The 21,756-nt window shown below is 39.1% G+C and overlaps 1 protein-coding gene across 18 annotated transcripts in view; it reads right to left on the reverse strand.

Annotated features, from left to right (window-relative positions):
* The window catches only part of CDC42BPA (CDC42 binding protein kinase alpha), a 193,384-nt gene that overhangs the window by 6,991 nt on the left and 164,637 nt on the right, over window positions 1-21,756 (reverse strand). For 6 of the 18 annotated variants that reach the window (XM_065058633.1, XM_065058622.1, XM_065058629.1 and 3 more), the window contains 10 exons: window positions 20,821-21,037; window positions 20,026-20,088; window positions 18,493-19,086; window positions 16,547-16,644; window positions 14,825-14,909; window positions 13,189-13,312; window positions 11,779-11,896; window positions 5,475-5,543; window positions 5,146-5,334; window positions 172-289 (listed from right to left, as the gene is read on the reverse strand). In XM_065058633.1, the coding sequence (XP_064914705.1) occupies window positions 172-289; window positions 5,146-5,334; window positions 5,475-5,543; window positions 11,779-11,896; window positions 13,189-13,312; window positions 14,825-14,909; window positions 16,547-16,644; window positions 18,493-19,086; window positions 20,026-20,088; window positions 20,821-21,037 (1,675 nt within the window). Of the gene's footprint in view, window positions 1-171; window positions 290-5,145; window positions 5,335-5,474; window positions 5,544-5,585; window positions 7,485-11,778; window positions 11,897-13,188; window positions 13,313-14,824; window positions 14,910-16,546; window positions 16,645-18,492; window positions 19,087-20,025; window positions 20,089-20,820; window positions 21,038-21,756 lie in introns of those variants that run through there. The other 12 variants (XM_065058638.1, XM_065058632.1, XM_065058631.1 and 9 more) reach the window with 5 other exon arrangements.

A 21,756-nucleotide genomic window follows, 5' to 3' on the forward strand; every position in this document is an offset into this window, starting at 1 on the left:
AGCTCCTTTGAAAGCAAGATTAAAATACTGTGCTTGCCCTCAGTGGGAATACAGTCAGCCATCCCTTCTGGAAACCCTGTCTAGTGGCAGTACGGATAGATGCAATTCCAGGCAACCGTTTTCCTAAAATACTTGTGCATAGTCCCCAACACAACACTGTAGTTTGCTTACGTGCTGCTAACCCGCTGCTTGCACTCATCGATCGTCCTGGTTCTGTGCGCGATTTCGTGATTGATGGGATACTGACAGAGCCACTGAACATGGTCCGACTTTCCTGAGGCCGAAGATTCTGCAATGCAGACACACACAATGAGATATTTACTTATTGGCTGCCGGCTCAGCCTTGGATGTTACAAAGGAAGGCCCCAAAATACATTAAAACCCCAACCTTACCAGAGCTGAATTATCTGGGCAGCAAGTCAGCAAAATTCGCAAAATAATATTCTGCAGTTTAGTGCAGAGACTGGAAGCACACGGCAACGCGACAGAGAAGTGTTGAATTACATGGACATATGCAGACAACTGAAAAAGTATATCTAATAATTCAAGAATTTCCTTGAAAGGATGGTTTGCAAGCCTCATTAAGCTGCTATAGATATATTCAAGTTATATGGCATAATGCATTCTTTCTGAACTCAAGCTTCCAAGGATCTTATTAAAATTTCTCTCTTTGATGCCATCGTTTGTGCCACACATGTGTAACTTTATACAACAACCATGTTAATCCCTAATGCCTGCAGAGTTATGGACACACAGTGGATCAATCTGTATTTCATTTACTTATCTAATTCCAAAGGTATTAACAGCATTACTCCACACCTACACCAGTTCAGCCAAAGTGAGAATCAGCCTCCTGTTTTCAGCCCGCTCAGAGATGACCAAAGCACCTGACACTGTTCTTCTACGTATTTTGATTATTGCTCCTGTTTTGCATCCTGAGATCCCGAGTGATTTTCTAAATTGGTAAGGTACTGGACTGATAATAAACCACAATTTCTCTACGTGGACATGGTAGTTCCTTAAACCTAAGTTGTCTCTAAAAGAAGGGAAAAGAGCACTTTGAAGTGAGTTCTGGGAGATTTTATTTCAGCTCCTGTTAACTCACATTTGATCTAAGGGGAAAAGGCTTCTCAGCTTATTTAGCCCATCTCTCTGTATACGAGTTGGCTTCTTAGGACAGAGGGACTTTCTATTGCCCATGCGTATCGTTTCATCTCTGGCTAAATAGCGTTTGATTAATGGTTGGACTCGATCTTAAAGGTCTTTTCCAACCTAAGTAATTCTGTGATTCTATGAGACTTCATCCTGCTCCTAACATGATTTGCACTACTAAGTCACTACCATTAATTAAAATTAGGTTTAGGGAACCTTTACAGATGCAGAATGTGAAAAGAACTACAGGTAGCTCTGAGCATCAGTTTACTTCCACTTTACAAAACACCCCCTGCAATAACTGTTAATTTCTTCCTATTTATATATAGTTATTTCCCCATCCTCACTCTGAGATAAAGCAGCCACATATAAAGCGAGTTGCAATTGCAATGCCTTTTTAAACTAGGATGTTATGAAAATTCAGACCGGACAATGATTCCAACCCCCCACAAGGGTATTTTCAGAGACCCACAGCTACTACTTATTTCTCTACCTGTATTTTAAAATGGATAATTAAATAGAGGCTTTGTATGAACAGATTTGATACAGTTCAGACTTTTTCAGATAATTGTTACCAACGTGCTGTTAAACGTGGCCTTACAAGGATCCTTAGAGTCGCTGCTCGAACAGACCCCTTTGCTCTTACAGTTAACCCTTTGCTTCTCATTCTCCCAGTGGGCTAGAAATGCCTGATTTTTAACATGCAACACACAAGGAAGAATTGAAATCTCACCTCCCATTCTCAGATCTCTCTCAAACACCAACAAAAGAGAATCAGAGACCTTACCAATAAAAAAAATAAAATTTAATTGTCCCCTCATCCATTGCTGCACTATTCTCAATGAAGATTTATACCTGAAGGCTTAAAAAAGTCTGTTAAATCATTTGTAGGATCATACTGCTGTCTCTTGTTTACCTTGCCCTGTTCTTAAATACTAGATTTCTGCCCCTGTGTCCTTCGCCACACAATAATGTGAGTTGCAGGTAAGAGTATGAGCATCCTGGCTGTACATAAACCATGGAGGCTCCCCTGACAATCCACAGAGGAACTAGAACTAATGGGCTCAGGAATAAGCTACTGCTGTGCTTTGAGAAACGAAGGAAAGCCAAGGGCAGCACCATGCAGACGTGTGGTTAGTACACTGGAGCTGCAAGGAAGGTCTTTAGTACTTGTATAAACCTACAATGGCTCATTTTGCAAAGAGAACAATTATGTTTAATGATGAAGTGATTAAGGCTTCTTATCAGCGACTGAGCAAACACACAGGGGAAGGAGGGACCCGGTGCGTGCATGAAAAAGACTCATTTATTTTAATAGTGTATTCTAATGATGATTATTTTTCATGACCTCAGTTTGCAAAGTCCATGTAATTCCTTGTAGAAAGTTTCTCCACAAAGCAAATCTTTCATTGTTCTTTGTTCTAAAAATAAAATAAGCACATGCCAGAGACCCTGGCATTTTGGACCAAAACCCCTGGAAGTCATATGCACATGATGCAGAAAGGGAATTCAAAGGAAAATAAATGGCAGTTATTAGCAGTAATTATAAAGCAGCAAAATGCAGCAAGTTAAAAACAAAGGGGAAAAAAAAGAAACCTGAGCTTGCGTTACTTAAAAGAGAGAGACAAAAACCCCTCATTTAGAGCAACAATTCAAATCCCAGCAGGGAAATTCATCCCCACTGCTGAAACGAATGGAGAAAGGTGGGGGAAGAGTAAAATAAAATATCAGCAGCAGAGAAGCTGCTTGCTGAGCAAAGTTAATCACCGTGGAACAGGGTGCGAGGCCCACGTGAGCTCAGTGCGTCCCACTGCCAGGAGGGCCGGGAGCTGCTGCGGCGCTGTGTCTGTGCACGTGCAACCGCTGCTGGCCGGCGGCTCCGCAGGGACACCGAGCACCCACCTGCTCGGGAGTGGGGCCACAACAGTCACACAGGGGCCGACGGAGCAGTTACAACACCCACAGGGACTTGTTCAGCCCTGCTTCTCTGGCCATCCTGCTGCTCCTTGTTGTTTCGGCTTTTCTGTTTTTATGTAGGCTTCTGTGCACTACATTATGAAGCTGAGCTTTTTATTTCTTCCATTAAATAATACGACAGACTCTAAAAGCCTACTTTAATCGGCTGCTTTTAATTTCCCATATGGATTCCATGCTTGTTTGGTTCCATTACCACAGTCCCCTCGGAGGCAGTGCTAGCCCTTCTCACACTAAAATCTCCAGAAACAAAGCGGGGATTGGACACACACACAACACCAAAATTCACAGCCTTGCTTTCCATACAGCTTACAGCTGTTCTACCCTCAAACCACCAAGGAGTCAGAGCTTTTCTTCACACAAGACTAAACCTCTAGTGCTCCAAGGAGCTAACAGGCTCAAGAACTCAACACTCCAGGTTGCCCACTTTGTTTTTTTTCCTCTGATTTTTGCTAGAAGGCTGCAATATTAAGATGAAGGATGCTCCTAAAGTAAAAATTAAGAGTTAATTGTCTGAAACACCAGGGGTCATTTCTTGCTGATCCCGGGAAGACTTACTCAGGTAGAGGTGGGTCACAGTCTGGTGATGCATCACTGTATATTAAACACAGAAAATTGTATAGTACAGTTGGATTAAAAAAACTATGTTAAAGCCAGAACTGAAATACAACTTCAGTGACCCTATAATGATCTTCTAAGAGATAAACAAATTTCAATTTGGCTTAACAATTTTTATTTTTCTTTTAAATAGAGCATTCCTCCTGTGCATTTGCATCTCTCTCCTTACCAGACAAGCCAGGGTAAATGCAGACCTGTCATCACAGGGCACATTTTCCAAAATGCTGCAACTTCATTTTTTAATTACTAATGGCTGTGACAATCGGCACTTCACAATACGTAACCAGTCAAAGCTTAGCTGTACAAATTTGTTTTGGAGCAATATAGTAGAGATTAGTTTTCTTCCTGCATTTTAAGTTCTCTCTAGTGTTATATGCAGGTACAGATCCAAAAATCTTCCCAGTGACAGAGATCTAGAACAGCAAAGCAAAGGCACTCGAAGCAGCCTGGTAGTGAAGGCTTGCCAGGCATGTCTGAAGGCCACAGAAACCAACAGGAGCGTTTCCATTACAACAACGGACACGACTCAGACCCATATAAAACCTGAGCAACCAACCACCGACACACACCTCTGCCTCACAGTTTATTCCTGATTTACCTGCGAATCTGTCCCCAGGAGAACTGCAGGCCACAGCACAGCACACAATTACAATGCACAGCACGTATGTGTGTACCTGTTTTAGGATGGCTTGTGTGACCATAGGACCCAGCGACCCCCACCTAGCCAGACTAGGATGCACAATACAACAAAAAAGACAAGACCACTTCCACCCTTCCAGTTTACATTCCAGCTGGAAGGATGCCTACACAACAGTATATTACCTCAGCCCCTGCTTACCAGGATTAAGAGGATCTACATCGGCAAGTTACCATCTTTAAATTGTGGTCTTGCTTGTACATACTCTAACTTCACTTGTTTACTTTAACCTAGGAGCTGAGGCATGACCTGTCTCTCTCTCAATCTATGTACAGAACTGTGTGAAAATTCTTGTACACCCCATGATTTCATCACGAACAAACAATTTGAAGGATTGGTCCAACACAGACAGAATCCAGAACCTTTTCCTAATGTGACCTGATACACAGCATCCTGCCACTGATTGCCGAGTATGAACCCTGTGGAACAGAGAACTTGTCATTTGAAATTCCCACATCCTTCCTGGTGATTAAAAATGCTATTCTCATAGCTAAAGGTTCAGCCCGGTTGTCATACACTTCTTCCCTTTTTTCTAAAGCAATGAAGTATCTGTTTCTTGGCATGTCAGAACTGCAAAAAGACCACAGGTGATGGCAGAAAATCAAAGAAACTGCTCACAAGGGTTTTTCTCCCATGTTAATAGCCAGGCAAAAGGAAAACCACACAGTGTTAGTAGAGTGAACACCTGACTCAGCCGTTCATACCCTCAGAGTCATTAAGTCTGGAGTACCGAGGACAGAGCGCGGAGGCGGGGAAAATGCAGGGTTTATGGAATCGTAAGAGAGGAATTTTTCGGCTGAATTAACAGTCATGTGGTAGATGTGCTCAAAGTTGCTCGGAGAGGAGATCAGACGGGAGTGATGATGATGAGGGAATTGATAAGGGGAACGCTGCTATCAAAGACAACAGAGAGAGAAAGCAATGAAGGATGGTTGTACAGGTTACATTGGCAACAGCAGTCGGCAAGAGCAGTCAGACATTGACAGAGAGCCAAACAGCAACCCTGCTTGCCCATCAACACACAGGTTCTTACATTGTCACCCCCAGTCCTCCGAGCACCTTCCTTACGTGGTGTCATACGGGCCTGCTGCCCTTGCTGTTGCTAAAACATTAAAAACAAATAAAACTTTTAACTCATTGGGAATCGATTCTAATATTTATTAATTATTATTTGATATTTCAAAGAGCACCACAGTTGTAAAAGGTGCTTTACAGACAGTCAAGAAGCATCAGTTCCCTGCCTTGAGGAGCTTACAATCTAAAATAGACATAACACAAACAAAGGAAGGTGAACACAGGTGAGATGGTGTGGGGAGAAGAAAAGATGAGAATACACAACAGTTAAAGATCGTAAGAGATTTCCTTCTGTTATTCATGCATTTCAGCGATTCCATTAAAATTAAGTATCACCCGTACAACAAACACAGAGTATTTCTAACGGGAGGGAACAGTGTTTTGACAGGATAGGGACACAGGTTGGGTGGGAAGGAGCTGGTTAGTGTCAGAACACTGGGAAAATTTACTACGCTGCAGACAGACAGACGACCCAAGGCTTCCGTCCTTCTACTCACTCACTGAATCCCCACAGCGCTTTAGTCATCAAGAGACTTCGCTCTGCCCTCTCTGTGCTGCAGCAGACTAGTCCCTCAGCAGATAAGGTGCAAAAGTCTTGGGAAATTAAAATGTTTTTAATAGGTCAACGGAGCAACGTGCTCCCAGAGCGTGATGTAAAGAAAGAGAGGGGAGAAATAATCCCACAAATTAAACAGAAACAATTTCTAATTAATCTCTACAGCATGTGCTGACACAAGTGCTCTTGTAATTTAAAGTCATCTAAATTGAGGTTTAATGGGGGAGCATTTCAAGGCTCCGTCTTCCTCCCTGTGCCATCCGTACATGTCCAGCAGGGCAGCCTGCGAGGGGGTGGTTTGCCCAACGGCCACCAGCAAATCAGAACACCTTGTCTAATTTCTAACACCTTGTCTAATTTTCTCTTCCCCTTGCCCAACTGATTTCATCACCTTAAAACAGATCTGAGGAACGTTAGAAATGTTAGGACTTAAAAAAATAAAATATGGTAAAAATATAGCATACCCCTCCGCTAATCCTAAGGCACTACTTTTTGTATGTGGAACGTATTAAAGTTTGGAAGAACATTAAGTCACATCGTAATACATATTATCAAACATTATTATTACTGTTCTCTTCAGTTCAGCTGGTGAAATCCAACTTTTTTTTTTTCCCCCCCTAAGCACAATTATTATGAAGCTTCGCATGTTAACCAAAATATCAATTACCACATTATGGCATTTAAGACACAATATACATTAAACTGTCATTAGTAAATTTAGTGGGATCTAAATATCAGTACGAGAAGCCACCATTCCAAGAATGGTCCATGAAAGCAGACTTTGCTGAGTTATCTGCTCACAACAGAGAACTGGCAGCAAAGCCAGCTACATTCCTAAAATCCAGTAAGGGAGAAAAGGCAACATCTAAAATGAGAAGCTCAAAAGCAGAGGGTAGGCCAACTGCAGACCATTAAAATATTTAGCCAGCATTCATGGATGTGAGAAAGCCACAATACGGCAAAATTTTAAAAACAGTCCTCCACGGAACTTCCTCCATGGACTCCACCATTAGCTGCATGCATGAGGTTCCCACTTTCTTTAAAGAAGCCCAAATCTGAGTAAGTATCCATTTACTCTGAAAGTTTCTCATTTGAAACAAGCAAAGTTTCACACATCATCTAGAATGAAGGTATAATGGCTTATGTATAATGAGGTCAAACTGAAGCATAATGTTCAAATATAATGGCAGTCAAGACTAGCTTTTGTATATGAAATACTTAGGCATGCAGAATATGAAAGCAAAATCAATCCTGTACATCTGATGTACACAGAGAGGTGGTCTGTGCTGCAGTAAGTGCAGTTCCAGATTTCAGATCTTCACTACAAAGGAGCATCCACGATAAAGTGGCTTCAAGGGACAAGAGGGCAGAAGGGAGGCCAGACTGTAAGGCCAGTTAATTGGTGACAGGCTGCTAGGGAAGAAAAACATGTAAATAAATAAGTTTGGGGATATACTAACAGGAACGATTCTAAATTGTACAAAACAAGACAATGACCCAGTTCTAGTATCCACATCAATAAAATACAAATATGTACTGATTACAGCTCTTTTAATAGCAAACAAGCACTTCAGGTTTCTGTTGTGTTGTAGCCCACAAACTTGTTTGTCACAGCCAGACCCCTGAGGGTCTGGAAGAAAAGAAGGGTGCAAATTTATAATTGTCTGATAACATGTAATATTTTCTCTCTTAAAGCTGATCTCACTCTGAGCCTTGGGCATGTCCGTGCCTGCTCAAACACAAGACTATACGGGAGCCAAGGGTGCCTGTTTATGGAGAGAACAACGTGGGACCAGGTGAACAGACTGCAATTTGCCATGAACATATCTCACTGTTCACACCATGTGCCTGTTGCATAGCAAAACCTCACAAACAATGCACAGAGAAAGCATCTTTCCCCCTCATGTGGCTGCCTCAGCAAGGGCAATCCCACGCAGGCAGATGTGTCACACACACCTAGGCATCTGTTTTGTTTACAACACACCAAATAGCCTGATAGAGTTTAAAACATTCCATTTTTCCAATTTTTGTTTTGTACATTTACAATACAAATTGAACGCTCTAAAGTGGGTCTTTTATAAGCTATCATTAAGAGCAGGACAGGGCAGAGAGGAAGCAAGCTCCCCCTGGCTCTGCATCCAGCAGGCAGCTATGCCAGGGGACACATATGCAATGTCTGTCCCCTCCTGCCCACCCATGCAAGGGCCATCGCTACCACATCTAATTCTGCACTTTGTTCAGCTTTTGCCATTTCCCCTGAAAAAGGCAGCAGAGGCAGGTTAGTGGGACTGCAGAGATACATTTTGATTTGATACAGATTGCGTATACGAAGTGAATACGTACAGGGTATTTAAAAAAGATGGACCCAATTTCAAAGCAGTGTATTTCAAGATGGTAACATGTTACACAAACATTTACGAATGGATTAATGAGTTATCTAGCGGTAGTCCCTTGAAACTCTATGCCTTGCCCTTTCTAGTGGTGAGAGTTTCATTCACGCGTGGTTCGTGGTTGCAGAGATACAGTGATTCCAAACTGGGTCCATCTTTTTGAAACACCCTGAATATATTCATAAATAAATATATTTATTAAAAAATAGTCATTTGCTTTATAAATTTCATCCATGGATGCTAGATAAAAGCTAGGCTGAGCTGGCTATTTAGTTTGGAGCAATTTAATCCAACGCAGAGATTAAATTATCTATTCTCTATTAAAACCTATTTATTACTAAGGAGCCTTCTGTCTACATAGCACATGCAGCTCATGCTGAATGAACAAATTTGTATCAGTAGATACAGTCAAATTTGAAATTGCTCTAATAATTTGCAAGAAACTGCAAATGGAAAAGCCCAGCCCATTCTTTTATACACTTTCTGCATTCCAGTATCCACTAAAAAAGAAGCTGTATCACCTAAAATAGTTGGATGAAGAGAATTTGAGGAAACTATCAGCCTTGCACTACTTGTTCCCCCTAGCGGTAGCCCTCTTTAAATGCAAAAATCTATCTTATCATTTGTGTTCATAAACAGAAACGGGCACTCACAAAGTGAAATGCTGCAGTCTTTCCCGTAGTTCTTTAAAAATAAATACTTTTTCTTCTGAAACATACTAATCTATTTAAAACTATGAGTAAGATGTTCCAGCTGCAAAACTACCACACATGCCAAAAAGCACAAAAAAATAGCTATTCACCTTTTTGGAACAAGGTATGAAATAATTCCAAGCCCTTGTAAAAGAAACCGCCATTAGAGATGAACTGTACACAGGTTTGGATGAGTATTCTTTACCTTGTGTACTGATTCTCCAGGAAACATCCTCCATTTCCATCCTCTCTTTTAATTCTAAATTTATCTTTCAAATAAAACATTAGACTAAATGCATATCATCCTATGCACGTACGACTCCTTCTCTTGTATATTTGTGCGTGAGAAAGAAAGCAGGTAATTTGGAACAGACTAAATGAAAACCCAGTCCAGCCAAATACCTTACAGGAAGCTGCTGGAAAAGAAAAGGCTGCCTGGACTGAAGTAGCTCGACACAACAGTTATTTCCTAATCTCAACTTACATTTTCAAATTCACACACTTTCAAGTCCTGTGATTGAAGCAATTCTGTACCCGTTAAGTTAGGAATACAAATACAGTATGATATTGCGAGGAGCTGCTGGAAAAATACACGTCAAATTTGCTTTATCTGCAGTGACATCTCCCAGGATTAAGACTGATACCTACTTGCAAAAATGAGTTTTTAATAGTAAATTTAGAAAGAAGCTGCAGCCATGGAACAAGTGTGGCAATGAATTCTATATTGTACACATTTTCTAATGTCTTCTCATCACTTTTAAGTACAGAAAGAGACTGATTCATTTCTTTCAAAACATCATACTGATTGGTTAGGAGCAAAGTACCAGCCCTAACTTCAAATATGACTTTTGAGCTAATACAAGACTTGCGTAATTACAATGAATTTTAAGATCAAAGCCATTTAGAGATGACGTAGCTGAAGAAATACTAATACATGTAAGTCTAGAAAAGTCCCTTCTGTGGATAAAATCATTACTCATTTCATACTTGCCAGATTTAGGGCTTGATGAAGAAACCTTGCAGCTTTTGATTCCCATGAACTTTCAGCTACTGATGGTGTGAAATGGAATGTCTTTTGCCTTAACTTTAGCAGTAGCAGATTATTTTCTGTGCTTGAGTAGAGCCAGAAATATTTCAGAGAACCCACCAGAAATGGAAAAGTGGAAAAACATTCCGATCTATATCCTGCCCTGAAATAAATGACCGTTCTTTGTTTAACATTAGACATGTCTATATTCGCATCTAGGTAAGATAAACACTACCTGCCAACTTCCCTTGGATTTGTCACATGTCTTCTAGAATTGTCTCCTTTATTTTTTATTCATTGATAAACACACGCACATGATGTTGTTTTTTGCTCAATTACACTGCATATATTTGTTACTGAGAGGTTTCTCAGAGTGTACAAGTAAATACTTTCCCTTCCTTTGCATATTCTCATCTAAGGAAAACACAGTGCCGGAAGGGCTCAGTTACAATGTGTAGATTTTACAGTCAAGTGTAACATAAGAGTATCATTTGCTGCACCAATGAGATAAAATGAGTATCTAGAGACCAGAGGCTCTGCTCCTAAACTGGTGCCACTGCACGGCACGCTTTATTTTCTAGTCTTACTGTTGTTTCCTTTGGGCTTCTCAGCATCTGAAAATCACAATTTGAGCAGCTACTTCTGCACAAACTCCAAGTAATAATGATGATCATTTCAGAAAGCACTAATTTCACATTTCAGACAGTACTAACGCCTATGTCTTATGGGGGTACTCATGTCATCTGTTTGATATATCATATTATTTGACCTTTCTTTCAGTGCTAATTAGCATCTTCTGAATTACATCTGTGTCATTGTGGACAAGTTTAGAAAACAATACAGAATACACAAATGAGATGCTCAATGTAGCTTGAAGCAAGCAGTATGATACCCTCTTATGAACAAAATATTAACTGGTCTTCAGCTCATTAAAAATCTCAGTAACTTCCAGACGAACACTGCCTGCATAAGGTTTTGTGGAAAGGAACGGGTGTGTGCTATTACATGATTCTTTTTTCAATTTTTCAACTTAAAATGTTAGTTTTTATGTAAGAAGTTCTGTTTCATTGAGACTAGTTGAATTGGAGAGAAAGTGAAGCATAGCATCTCTGGCATGGAAAGAAACTGGGGCACCACACACTTAAACTGCTACAGTTCCACTGTCTGAGGAAAAGCGACTGTAAAGAGAGATGCTAAGTTGGAGCTAAACGTGGGAAGAGAAGAAAGGAATTGAATGACAGTTCACGGAGAAAGGAATTTCTCTTTCCACTCGCACAAAGAACACAGGTCCAAATCCTCTTAATTTCATCCCTGCATATGGGTTGTAAAAAATACCATTAACACTGAAAGGCCAACCTGCCTTAAAACTCAGGAGGAGCTGGCCACTCTTCCTCCTCCCATTGATGCTCAAGTGTCATCCTCTTTGTTTAAATTTTATCACATACAGCAGAGCATCTTCAGCTCATATCCTCTAGTTACACTGCTCCTGATATGAAATACATCAACAGACTGAATACAAATTTAAAATTGTATTTGTCTTTCACCTATTTGCAGCCTCTGTTGCAGTCAGTCACTCTCACATGTAGTTTTGTACTTACCATTGGAAGGTCTTTGAGAATCTGTATACCATCTCCTGGACCCATATGTGCTATGTGGTTAAAATTAGTTGGGTTAGAAATTAATTTATTTCTCATTTCCGGATCGCGTAGCATCTCCCTGGAAGAGAAAATACTTTGTTTGGGTATTTCGTTCCAGGCGAGGATGGACATTTATAGAACACATACAGCTTTGATTATCAGCTTATTTTAAATGGAAAATAACTATTTAACCATGCTAACAGTGATAAACCCTTGCTATCAGCACTGGCATGGACAAGCTTCCAGCTTGAAAAGAGGGAATGGGGCCAGAAGAAAAGAATGCTGTTTGCCCACACCCAATAGTTACTGATATTCAAAGAATATACAACCAGTATGAGCTGATAAAAAGCTCTGTAAGATGAGGAAAAGCAGAACTTATTTGTGATGCATTATAAAGTGGAGATGAAAATGAAGTACAAAATATGAAAATAGAATTAAAATAATACTGCAGTACCTTTCTCAGTCTGTGGTCAGTATTAAAACCTCTTCAAAAGGGCAAAGATGCATTTCAGAACTCAGAATAAATGAAATTTTAAAAGACCAAACTGCAATCAGCTCCAAATAGGCAAGACCTGGAATTTCATCTCCACTGTACACAGCTGTTACACTTCTTAGAGGCAAAAAGAAAGGAAAGCTGGGAGCCAACCATTGTTGTAAGATGTTGGTAGTTAGAAAAACTGAACTGCTCAGTTCTTGGGGTGTAGCTTAGCACAGTAGCAGGGCATCTTTAGTGAGTGACAGCAAATGGTCAGTAACATCCTCTGTGAACACTGTGAGTAGTGCAGATCTATTTTTATTGCCACTTAAGGGAAGCATTTGTGACCTGTTAAAGACTTCTATTAGAAACACATCCTGAAGTCCTATGTTCTCTGAAGAGGCGAGTTTTCTGAGATTTATAGAATGTTTATGTAGTTGAATTTATAAATCAAAAAAGCAGATGCCTTGGAATACTGGAGGGTGGAATTGCCTTCAGAAAGAAAAGCAGAACCAGAGTCTAAAAGTATTAATAATTAATCCATATGCATAGTTACCAATGTAATCTCCTTTTGCAAAGCATTTATTACAGATCTTTATATATACAGTATATGTGTACACCTATGTACCTATATACAGTATTGAGACATGCATTCCAAATTACAGCTGTTTGACATAATTAATTTGAAGTAATTAATACTTGTGTATCCAGTGCATATCCATGTACAAACTGGTATTACCAGAAATTAAGCATTGAGGATTAAGGCGGTTGTGAAGAGACACAAACATCTGAGCGGCATTCCAGAAAGCAACAAATGAAGTACGGCATTGGCATCAGTCGCTGTCCTTCAGGGCCTACAGGCATGTACAGAGGACAAGTACATGTTGAATACCGACCTCCTCTGCTGCATCCTCTCCTCCTCTGGTACTCTGAATGAATAGCGGCGCTTGTTGTTGATGTTTCGAACCATTTGCTTCCGGCTGTTATCTGATGTCTCAGGAACTACCAGTTCATCGCCCTCTGCAATCAATATAAATATGATGATCCAGTGGGACAAGTCATTAGGTATTAATGGCATTTAAATTCAAGGACATTTTCTCTGCTCTTGCTAGTGTTGGACACCACCCATTTCCCATGAAACCTGAACAAATGCTCCTTGGTTTATGGATTTTCTTAGTCTACCTACTCTGTTATACAGCAACAGACTTAACCTTTCTTCACATACAAGCTGCCATAACTATGTTCCCAAAACACCACCGATTAATTAATTCTTTCAAACAAAACATTGAGGTGGGCAGGAAAGGATCTCCATCCTTTAGCTCAAACTTTCTTTGGCAGTTTTCACTGAAAATCACTAGAACAGTCTTGTTTTGCCAGTTGTCTGGAAATTCAATGCAAGATTCTTTTTCATTCAGTCCCTGCTCAAAAGAGACTGCTCCTTTGGAAATGTTTGAGCACTGGTGTATTTTGGTGCAACTGTGGGAAAAGGGAAGATTTTTTCCACATGTGTGTGTCTGGCCAAGACATCTTTAATAAATACATGAAATGTATAGCAGTGATAATCATACAATAGGAGCGTTACTTTGAATGAATGCTGCAGCTGCTCTGTCTTATTTTATATATATGGAGACTAAAGTTACACTTAACAAGCTTGAACATACCCAACACCTACTGCCAAAACAGTTTTGTACACAACTGAAATCTCTTCTTTCCTTAAGATCAACTGGATATTACATTAACTGTGGGATCTACTAGGCAAGTAGAAGTCTGCAAGTATTTTTCTCGAGCTAAAGTGGTACACCCGGAGGATATTTGACTGTTTGGCAACCTTTACTGAAACAGTGAGAAGCGTACAGGAACAAACCATCAGCCTTACTTCCGATCCTTATGCTCTCCAGTTTTTTTTCCTCTTCTGCTCTACTTTTAATGTTGAATCTTTATTAGACTTGAAAATTCTTTCTACATACTCCCACCATATTGCTCCTCTCTACCACTGTCATTCCTTTTCTACCGATTTGCTTAAGATACTGCCAACAGGAATATATATGTTTCTACAGTGTCTATTCTCACTATTTTCAGAATAGTTGTTTAAAAAAAGCTTTTGAGCGTTAAATCAAAGCACACCCCCACTCCATCTAGGAGGTTAAACAAAAGGTTAAGGAAATTTACTCAGGAGCATGCTTATGAAATGGGCTTTGAAAAGAAAAAAAGGTCAAAAGGACCTTAATTGTGCAGGCATTTTTAGATAGTGTCCTGGCAGGCAACCCCAGCTTTGGAGGGAACGTCTAGTCATCCTATTTTCTATTTTCTAGTTTTCATTCAATATTCAAAAAGGAAAAAAAAAGTTCAGAGCAGCTGCCTAGCAGATATCATTGTAATCCCTTTGGAATCTATAAGCTTTTGCTTTCTCCTAAATTAACAAGCACACGTACATTCGAGAGATCACTGTCTACAATGCACAGACTGAGGCCAAAAAAAATGCTCTTTCTAAACAAAAATTTGCACAATGAAAACTGGCTTCTCTTTACTTACCTGCCATTTTGTTTTTGAAATATATTAATCTAACTGTCTCCAGGCCTAAAAGGTTTAGTGATCCTTCTGTATTCAAGGGTCGTACCTGAAACAAGGAAAATCAGTCCTTGTAACAGTAATAACTCACATTAGTAGAGTGCATATTATTCTGAAAGCTCCAAGGTATATTATAAACTGTATAAAAGGAGCACTCTGATGAAGCCAACCCAGGAGCTGAACAGTGTAACTGGCCAGAGCAGAGCCAGCTGCACAGAAGATCTGCAGGCTGGAGGGAGCAGCATCTCCTATCACAGTAACACGTTCCTGCTCTCAAGAATAACAACAAGTCAGTCATTAAAGCTACAAAACAATTCTAGATTTGAAACTTCTGTTTGGAGAATGAGTATAGAGGGAGTTGCCTAAAGTTCCACTTAAAGACACAGGGTTAACACTATTCCTCCCCGTACCTAAATAAATAGTTATGTTAGAAGTCTAGTTCATGCAACAATTCAATTTTGCCTACTAGATGCACAGAGCAATAAGTTGTGCTTTTATTCTGTGCTAGTATCATGTCACAATTATGCTTTATAACTTGATAAGAGTATATACAGCTTGCTGAAACCTACTGGTATCTGTAATTTCCAACTTCAAAAATGAAAGCAGCATTCCACTCTGAATCTGCAACTAGTGTTAGAAACGAAACTCTGCATAATAAACTGCCATTTCTCAGTCTCCGAGATGTAGCAATTCTTGTTTGTTGAAAGTAGCTTTATTCATTACATGGGCAGTCTTGAACCAAATATTAATCAAAGTGCTAAATCACATTCTGCTGTATAGGAAAAAAATGCTCCAACTGTTTAATAATTTAAACAGTTTTCGTTTGGATATCAAAAAGAGCAAAGGAAATTTCGTCTAAAAGACCAGATTCTTCTACTCTCCTTCAGATGGTTAACAGCTGAGCACATTTATCTTTGCATTATCTACCCTTACAGTATTGCTGTAGTGTCCTGGTCTGCATCCGACATGTGGGAAATTGATATGCAGGGAGACTGAATAACTAACACAAGACCACAAGAATAATTTCTTGTAGTTCTATGACAGCTAAAGAAATTATGTTGACACTAATACAAAGTTGAAGTCAGCCTAAACTGTGGGGAAAAAAACCCCACTTCTACTTTTTCTTTCCAAATATAGCTGAGAAGAAAACTCCTAACTACCAAGGAAGTGTCAGTTTTCAAAAACTTCTTCCTTTTGGTAAGTTATCCAAACCTGACATCATCCTCGTGTTTTAGTATTTGTACTGGCTGAACCAAAATGTTCTAACCCTATCCGTCTAACACTGTTCTCAAGCGGCAACAGATAGATCGATTTTTTGCAAACCTGTTTAATTATCCACCTGTTTAACATCCACCATATCTTGGCAATAACACAGATGCAATCATTCCCAGTGAAGCCCAATACAACTGATACCAAGAAACTGCTCTCTAAAATAATATCAGCAAGTCCAACATATGAGTATGTTCCAGACCAACCATTCATCTAAAACACTGAAACCACATGCAAAACACATTTCACATCTTATACTTTGAACAAAAAGCACTGGTTTCTTGGCAGTAGCTCTTCTTTTAGTTTGATTATTTTTAAATGAGCGGTTTTAATGTGCTTAAAAAACCCGATACGACTGCAGCAAAGCAATACTGAGTCTAGATATATTCTTTAACTGATATTGAAACAGTAAGTTACCTTTTTGAGAGGAATAGTCTGAATCCACTCCATGGAGTTCACGTCAAAGATATCAATTGCATTTTCACTGTACACAGAGAGGTATGGCGCATTGTAACCTGAGAGGGAATGATTAGGTACAGTGTCACGTGCTTTTAGACATGGCTCAAAATATACCATTTCTCATGGTTTAACCATATTTATTAAATAAAAAATCCCACAATCCAACAACAATCTTTGCAAAACGTCTTTTAACTCAAAAATGATCAAGAAATTTATTCTGAAGGCAAACCTGCACCACCAAAAAACAAAACCTCCATGACGTTTCTTTCAACTTTGCAGAATCAAACTATACTTTTTGAACTACAAGGGATTACAGTTTACTTTGCCAAACACTAATGTAGTTCAACATCATCTTTCTTCTAAAACCCCTGTTTTTAAGAGCTCATATTTTGTAAATGATGTGGTAGGAAAATATATTGTTTTTTAATAACTGTCATCTGAAAGAACTGAGCTCTTAGTCTTTGGAGTAGGTACTAAATGAACACCAGTTGGAACTAGGCACCATGACACGGTCATAAAAATCTTCATGTTTCCTTCTAGGTTTAATTCTCTTATTTTCTGGATTGTAAAAATTCTTGTGCTACTTATCTGGCACATTTCCCCAGGATGAAATTTGTTCCGCTGGGACCACTTCTAAAGGAGAATTCAGTATTTCCATGTCAGCAACAAGACTGCCATGGTCTGCCAAGACTAACAAGAGCATCCGATTTGTGTTGAAATGTAACAGTTTCTGCTATAAAACATACCTCCGTTCTGAATTGGAATCACATCAAGTCACTTCATTTAAAGCAATCAAAAAACTTTCACAAATATCAATGACCATATAGATGAACTACATGCGAAAATACCCGGTTTTCAATCTATCTCAAAACCTTTTGTTTTGATTCATTCATTATCAGAGTGCACTGTAATAATCACACTCTTGCTTGAAAAGTGACATTACAGCCTGTAAAAGTTGCTCCTTCCACGTTCGGAAGGGGCTTCACTCAAACATGGTGAAATGCTCCTCTCCTCTGCAGTGTGACTGCGCTGCTGTCACAGACCGCTTTAAAAATCAGCAGAAGACTGGGCTCATTCACAGATACCCTGAGGACAAATTTGGCTTATCTTTATCTGCATTCAGAAGGAGATTAAAATGAAGATGACAGGCATTGCAGTTTTATTTTTTCCTCCAACTGTCACAAAAATAAAGCCTCAGCTTTGAAAAAATGTGCAATAAACGTTTAACACAATTCTTGCTGGAAACTGAAATCTTGAAAAATTGCAGTATTTTTCACTTAAGGTTATGAAAAATATTTTTTATACTGCCTGCCATACATCGTATTTGGAAGTGAGGAGGGAAAATTTTAAAATTGATTTAAAAAAAAAAAAAAGTAAAGAGAGGAGATGAATTAGAAGAGTGTCAGCAAAAACTGCTGAGGAAGAGGGAATGAATGAGTAAGAAAAGGAGAAAAAAACCATAAAGTAGGAATAGTCACCATTAGAGAAAAACAAGTCTAACTGCCAGATCTTGATGACTGTGAACATCAAGGAAGCTTGAATCAAAATGCTGAGCCGAAGCACAATCAAATGTCCAGTCTCAGTGATAGTGAAGGCTCTGTAGGAGCTGAGGCTCTTGGCAGTTTTAGAGATCAGACCATGTGTTTAGAAACTGGACACCAGAGTTAGAAATCCTGACCCTTGATTCCTCTTTGTGCTATGGCAGTATAGCTCAGTGACAGAGCAGTCAAAACTAGCATAAATAAAGTCAGGATTAAACCCTCTGACTAGATTAAAAATGCTGACAGAAGCTGAGAGCATCCATTTACCTGTCAGGTAATTATCCCTGAACTTAACCTCCTGTGGACATTAATACAAGCAGTGATCGCTTCAATGTATAACAGCAAGTACACTGAGACACTTACAGCAGGAAGATGGAGTTGCGGGCCACATCAATTCTTGTTGTCTAGATCTTCGGCCCTGGCAGTCAACGTAAACCCCTACGCTGCTAAAACACAGCAGGTATTCTTTATTTGAGATTTCGACTGCACAGATGGCGTCAGTTGGCTGCTGCGAGACAAATGATAGCGTGTGGTCATCTGGATGGAGCAGACTGTATGGGCTGCCTTCTCCATGAAGCGGGTATTTTAAGAAACCTGACTGGTAGCCCACGCAAAGACGGTCACTGAAGATTGACATCCACTGGACATTCCCCTGGACCTGGATCTCCTTGATCTTTTTGTGACGCGTTTTACTCTGATTTAGTTCATAACAGAGGACCTGCCTTTTCATAGCTACACACAGGCAGGTGAGAGCTCCGTGGCGCACGTGTCCAGAAACTATTGACTGACAGCCTTTTGTCTCTGCCAGCTTATAAAACTCAGTCTCCCTTCCATCCAGGGCGGCCATAGGGAAAAGCCGCACGTGCCGGTTTCGTCCTGAGATTACTGCAATGAGCTGTTCGCTTGGGATTAGCTCAATCTGATGAACCTTCTTATTGTCACCAACTCGGATTATCTCTAAAAAAAAAAAACAACAAACAACCCCCCCCCAAAGTCCAAGTAAATAATGTTGAAGTGTGAATTGATTAAAACATACATATTTGTACAGATAAACTATGAAATAATCACAAGAAATCCCCTTTATTGCTTCCCTGCAATATTAAAAAGTACAGAACTAAAACTTGTATTTTAATGCTACCAGGTGTGGCAATGCTGGATAGACCTTTGGCTTTTCATCATCAGAAAAAAGGAGAAGCACATCCAATGCAATAACAATTGTTGTATCATTTAAGTGTTCATTTCAAAAAATGGTTTTGAACCACACAACTACTGAATAAAGGAAAACCATCAAAGAACTGCAACACACAACTAAATATGTTGCTTGTTGAATTAGCTTGGGCATCTGTCATTACATTTCTTTACAATGCTGAATGTAAGTTTTCATCTCAATTCCAAGGAGGAGGTTACAGAAAAGATCAAGCCAGGCTCTTTACTGAGGTGCACAGTATGAGAACAGGCTACACGGTCACAAATTGAAACGGGGGAGGTTCCAGCTGGACACACAAAGAAAATGCTTCATTTTGAGAATAAATAGACTTTGCAATAGGCAGCCCACAGAGAGTGTGGAACCTCCATCCTTGGGGATTTTCAAGACCCAACTGGACAAAGCCCTGAGTGACTTGGTCTGAATTCCATATTAAGCCTGCTTCAAACAGGAGAACTAAACCTTTCTCTGCATTTCAGATGCTGAATCTTTGTCACTGGAAAGGACACCCAAACCAAAAAGCCCACAGAACACCTTCTTGGTTACCAGCTCTCATATGGGGCTGTCCAGCTGATAATACAGTAAATGACAAAAAATGAAACCAGAGGATATTGAAAGAGAAAAACATGTTACAAATTCACATTCGGGTTATTTAATATTAAGGAAATTATTACCAGTTCCTAATCTCTTACCGTCTTTGGTGACATGTACAACAAATAACCCTTCTTCATTCCCCAGAGCTATTCTTTCATGGTCTGTGATATTAAAGGGGAAAAAAAAAATATATATATCTATTTTTCTTTGGAAATACTTCTTCAACAACAGTAATCTGATTAACAGAGACAGTTTTTTAATATCTTGAAATAAACAAATATGAAGCCAAACCCAACACATTCATGTAACAAAAAACCACTGCTAACCTCCCAATCTTTAAAATTTCTGAGAAAAACAAGTTTTTTCCCATTTCTCCTGTTTGTAGAAGTAACACAAAGAAACGTCATTTCTAAAAAGCCATTCAGAGAACTTAATTTCAGAGAACTTAATTTTTAAATAAATATAATATCATATCTAAATAATCAGAATGGAACATATTTTATGCAGTAGCATTTAAAATTACTAAATTAATTTTTTTCTCTCATGTTTTTTCTCTGGTCCCACATGCAGATTTTGTTAAGTCAGTGATTTATGTCTGTTCTATAGTTTTGCCCAGTTATGGAATTATGTTTACAGAATAACAAAAGACTCATGTCCAATTCTCAGTCAAAATTCCTCATAATTATGAATACATGTGAATATTCTTAAGGATCTGACAAAAGTATGGGGTAGTGCAGCGCACTTCTCTCAAACCCAGGCACATTTCAGTATGGGAAAAGAACACAACATACTACTCTCTATTCAGCAGATAAAGCCATTTAACATTTTTGCAAAAAGAGCATGCTTTTAGCGTCTGCATTTTTCGCAGAGCTTTCTTCTTATTCATTTCATACCTATGATTGCTGCTGACTGTGTTGTTTTGATAAGGGGTAAGGTGCTGTCATAAGCTTCCTTGGGAACATAGACTGAGCGGTCTTTGAGTTTGTTCTTCTTCAAGATCCTGTGCAACTCATTGAGCACCCCTACCCACTTGCTTTTCTCATTCTCACCATCTGCTAGAATCAGGATTGAGCACTTATTACTGGATGCAGAGAGCTGGGAAGCTGTGACCTGGAAAATCATAAAACATTTATTTTAAGTGGTAAGCAATTACAAAATTAATCGTGATCATTTTTTACAAGGATATCAGATGCCTGTAAGTACCCTTTTAATTAGCTGTCTGAACTAAGAATGTAAAAATTTACCCTTAGTTAATACAAAACACTCTATCACAATCAAGAACCCACAGGAGCAAAATCTGTAGATGTGAGTAACTGAGCAAAGAACTGAGAAAACTGTGGCTTTATTCTAAATGCATTTGTACTTATTCTATAATTTGGAAATGTCTGCCCTAAATGAGATAGCAATCTATTTCTCACAGCAATTTTATAATTAAAAGTATATCTTACAAAGTATTCTGTACTTTTTTAAAGACCAATAGTTTTCGTTAATAACTTAATACAATAGGAATGGTCTTTATGGAAGAATGATCCATGACTGTTTTCCTGTATTTGGTACAGCTTTTATAGACAAAAATGAAAGCCCCTTTTGTAGGTTTATCTCATCTCAGCACGTAGAGCAATGAGCACTCTGAAAGCCAGAAAAACAAGAAGTGCAATGGTAAAGAAATTATAGGGTAATTAATAAGACACCAAAGATATTTCATTGCAGTCAAAGATCCAATAGAATATCTAGTAAAAATAAGAATATTAGAAAAAGCCAACGATGGCAAAATCCTGATACCAGATAACAGACATAAATTTTGATGACTATTTCATACTCCATTTCTA

This window comes from Columba livia, chromosome 3 (assembly GCF_036013475.1).
Source record: "Columba livia isolate bColLiv1 breed racing homer chromosome 3, bColLiv1.pat.W.v2, whole genome shotgun sequence".
In the NCBI taxonomy this organism is placed as follows: domain Eukaryota; kingdom Metazoa; phylum Chordata; class Aves; order Columbiformes; family Columbidae; genus Columba; species Columba livia.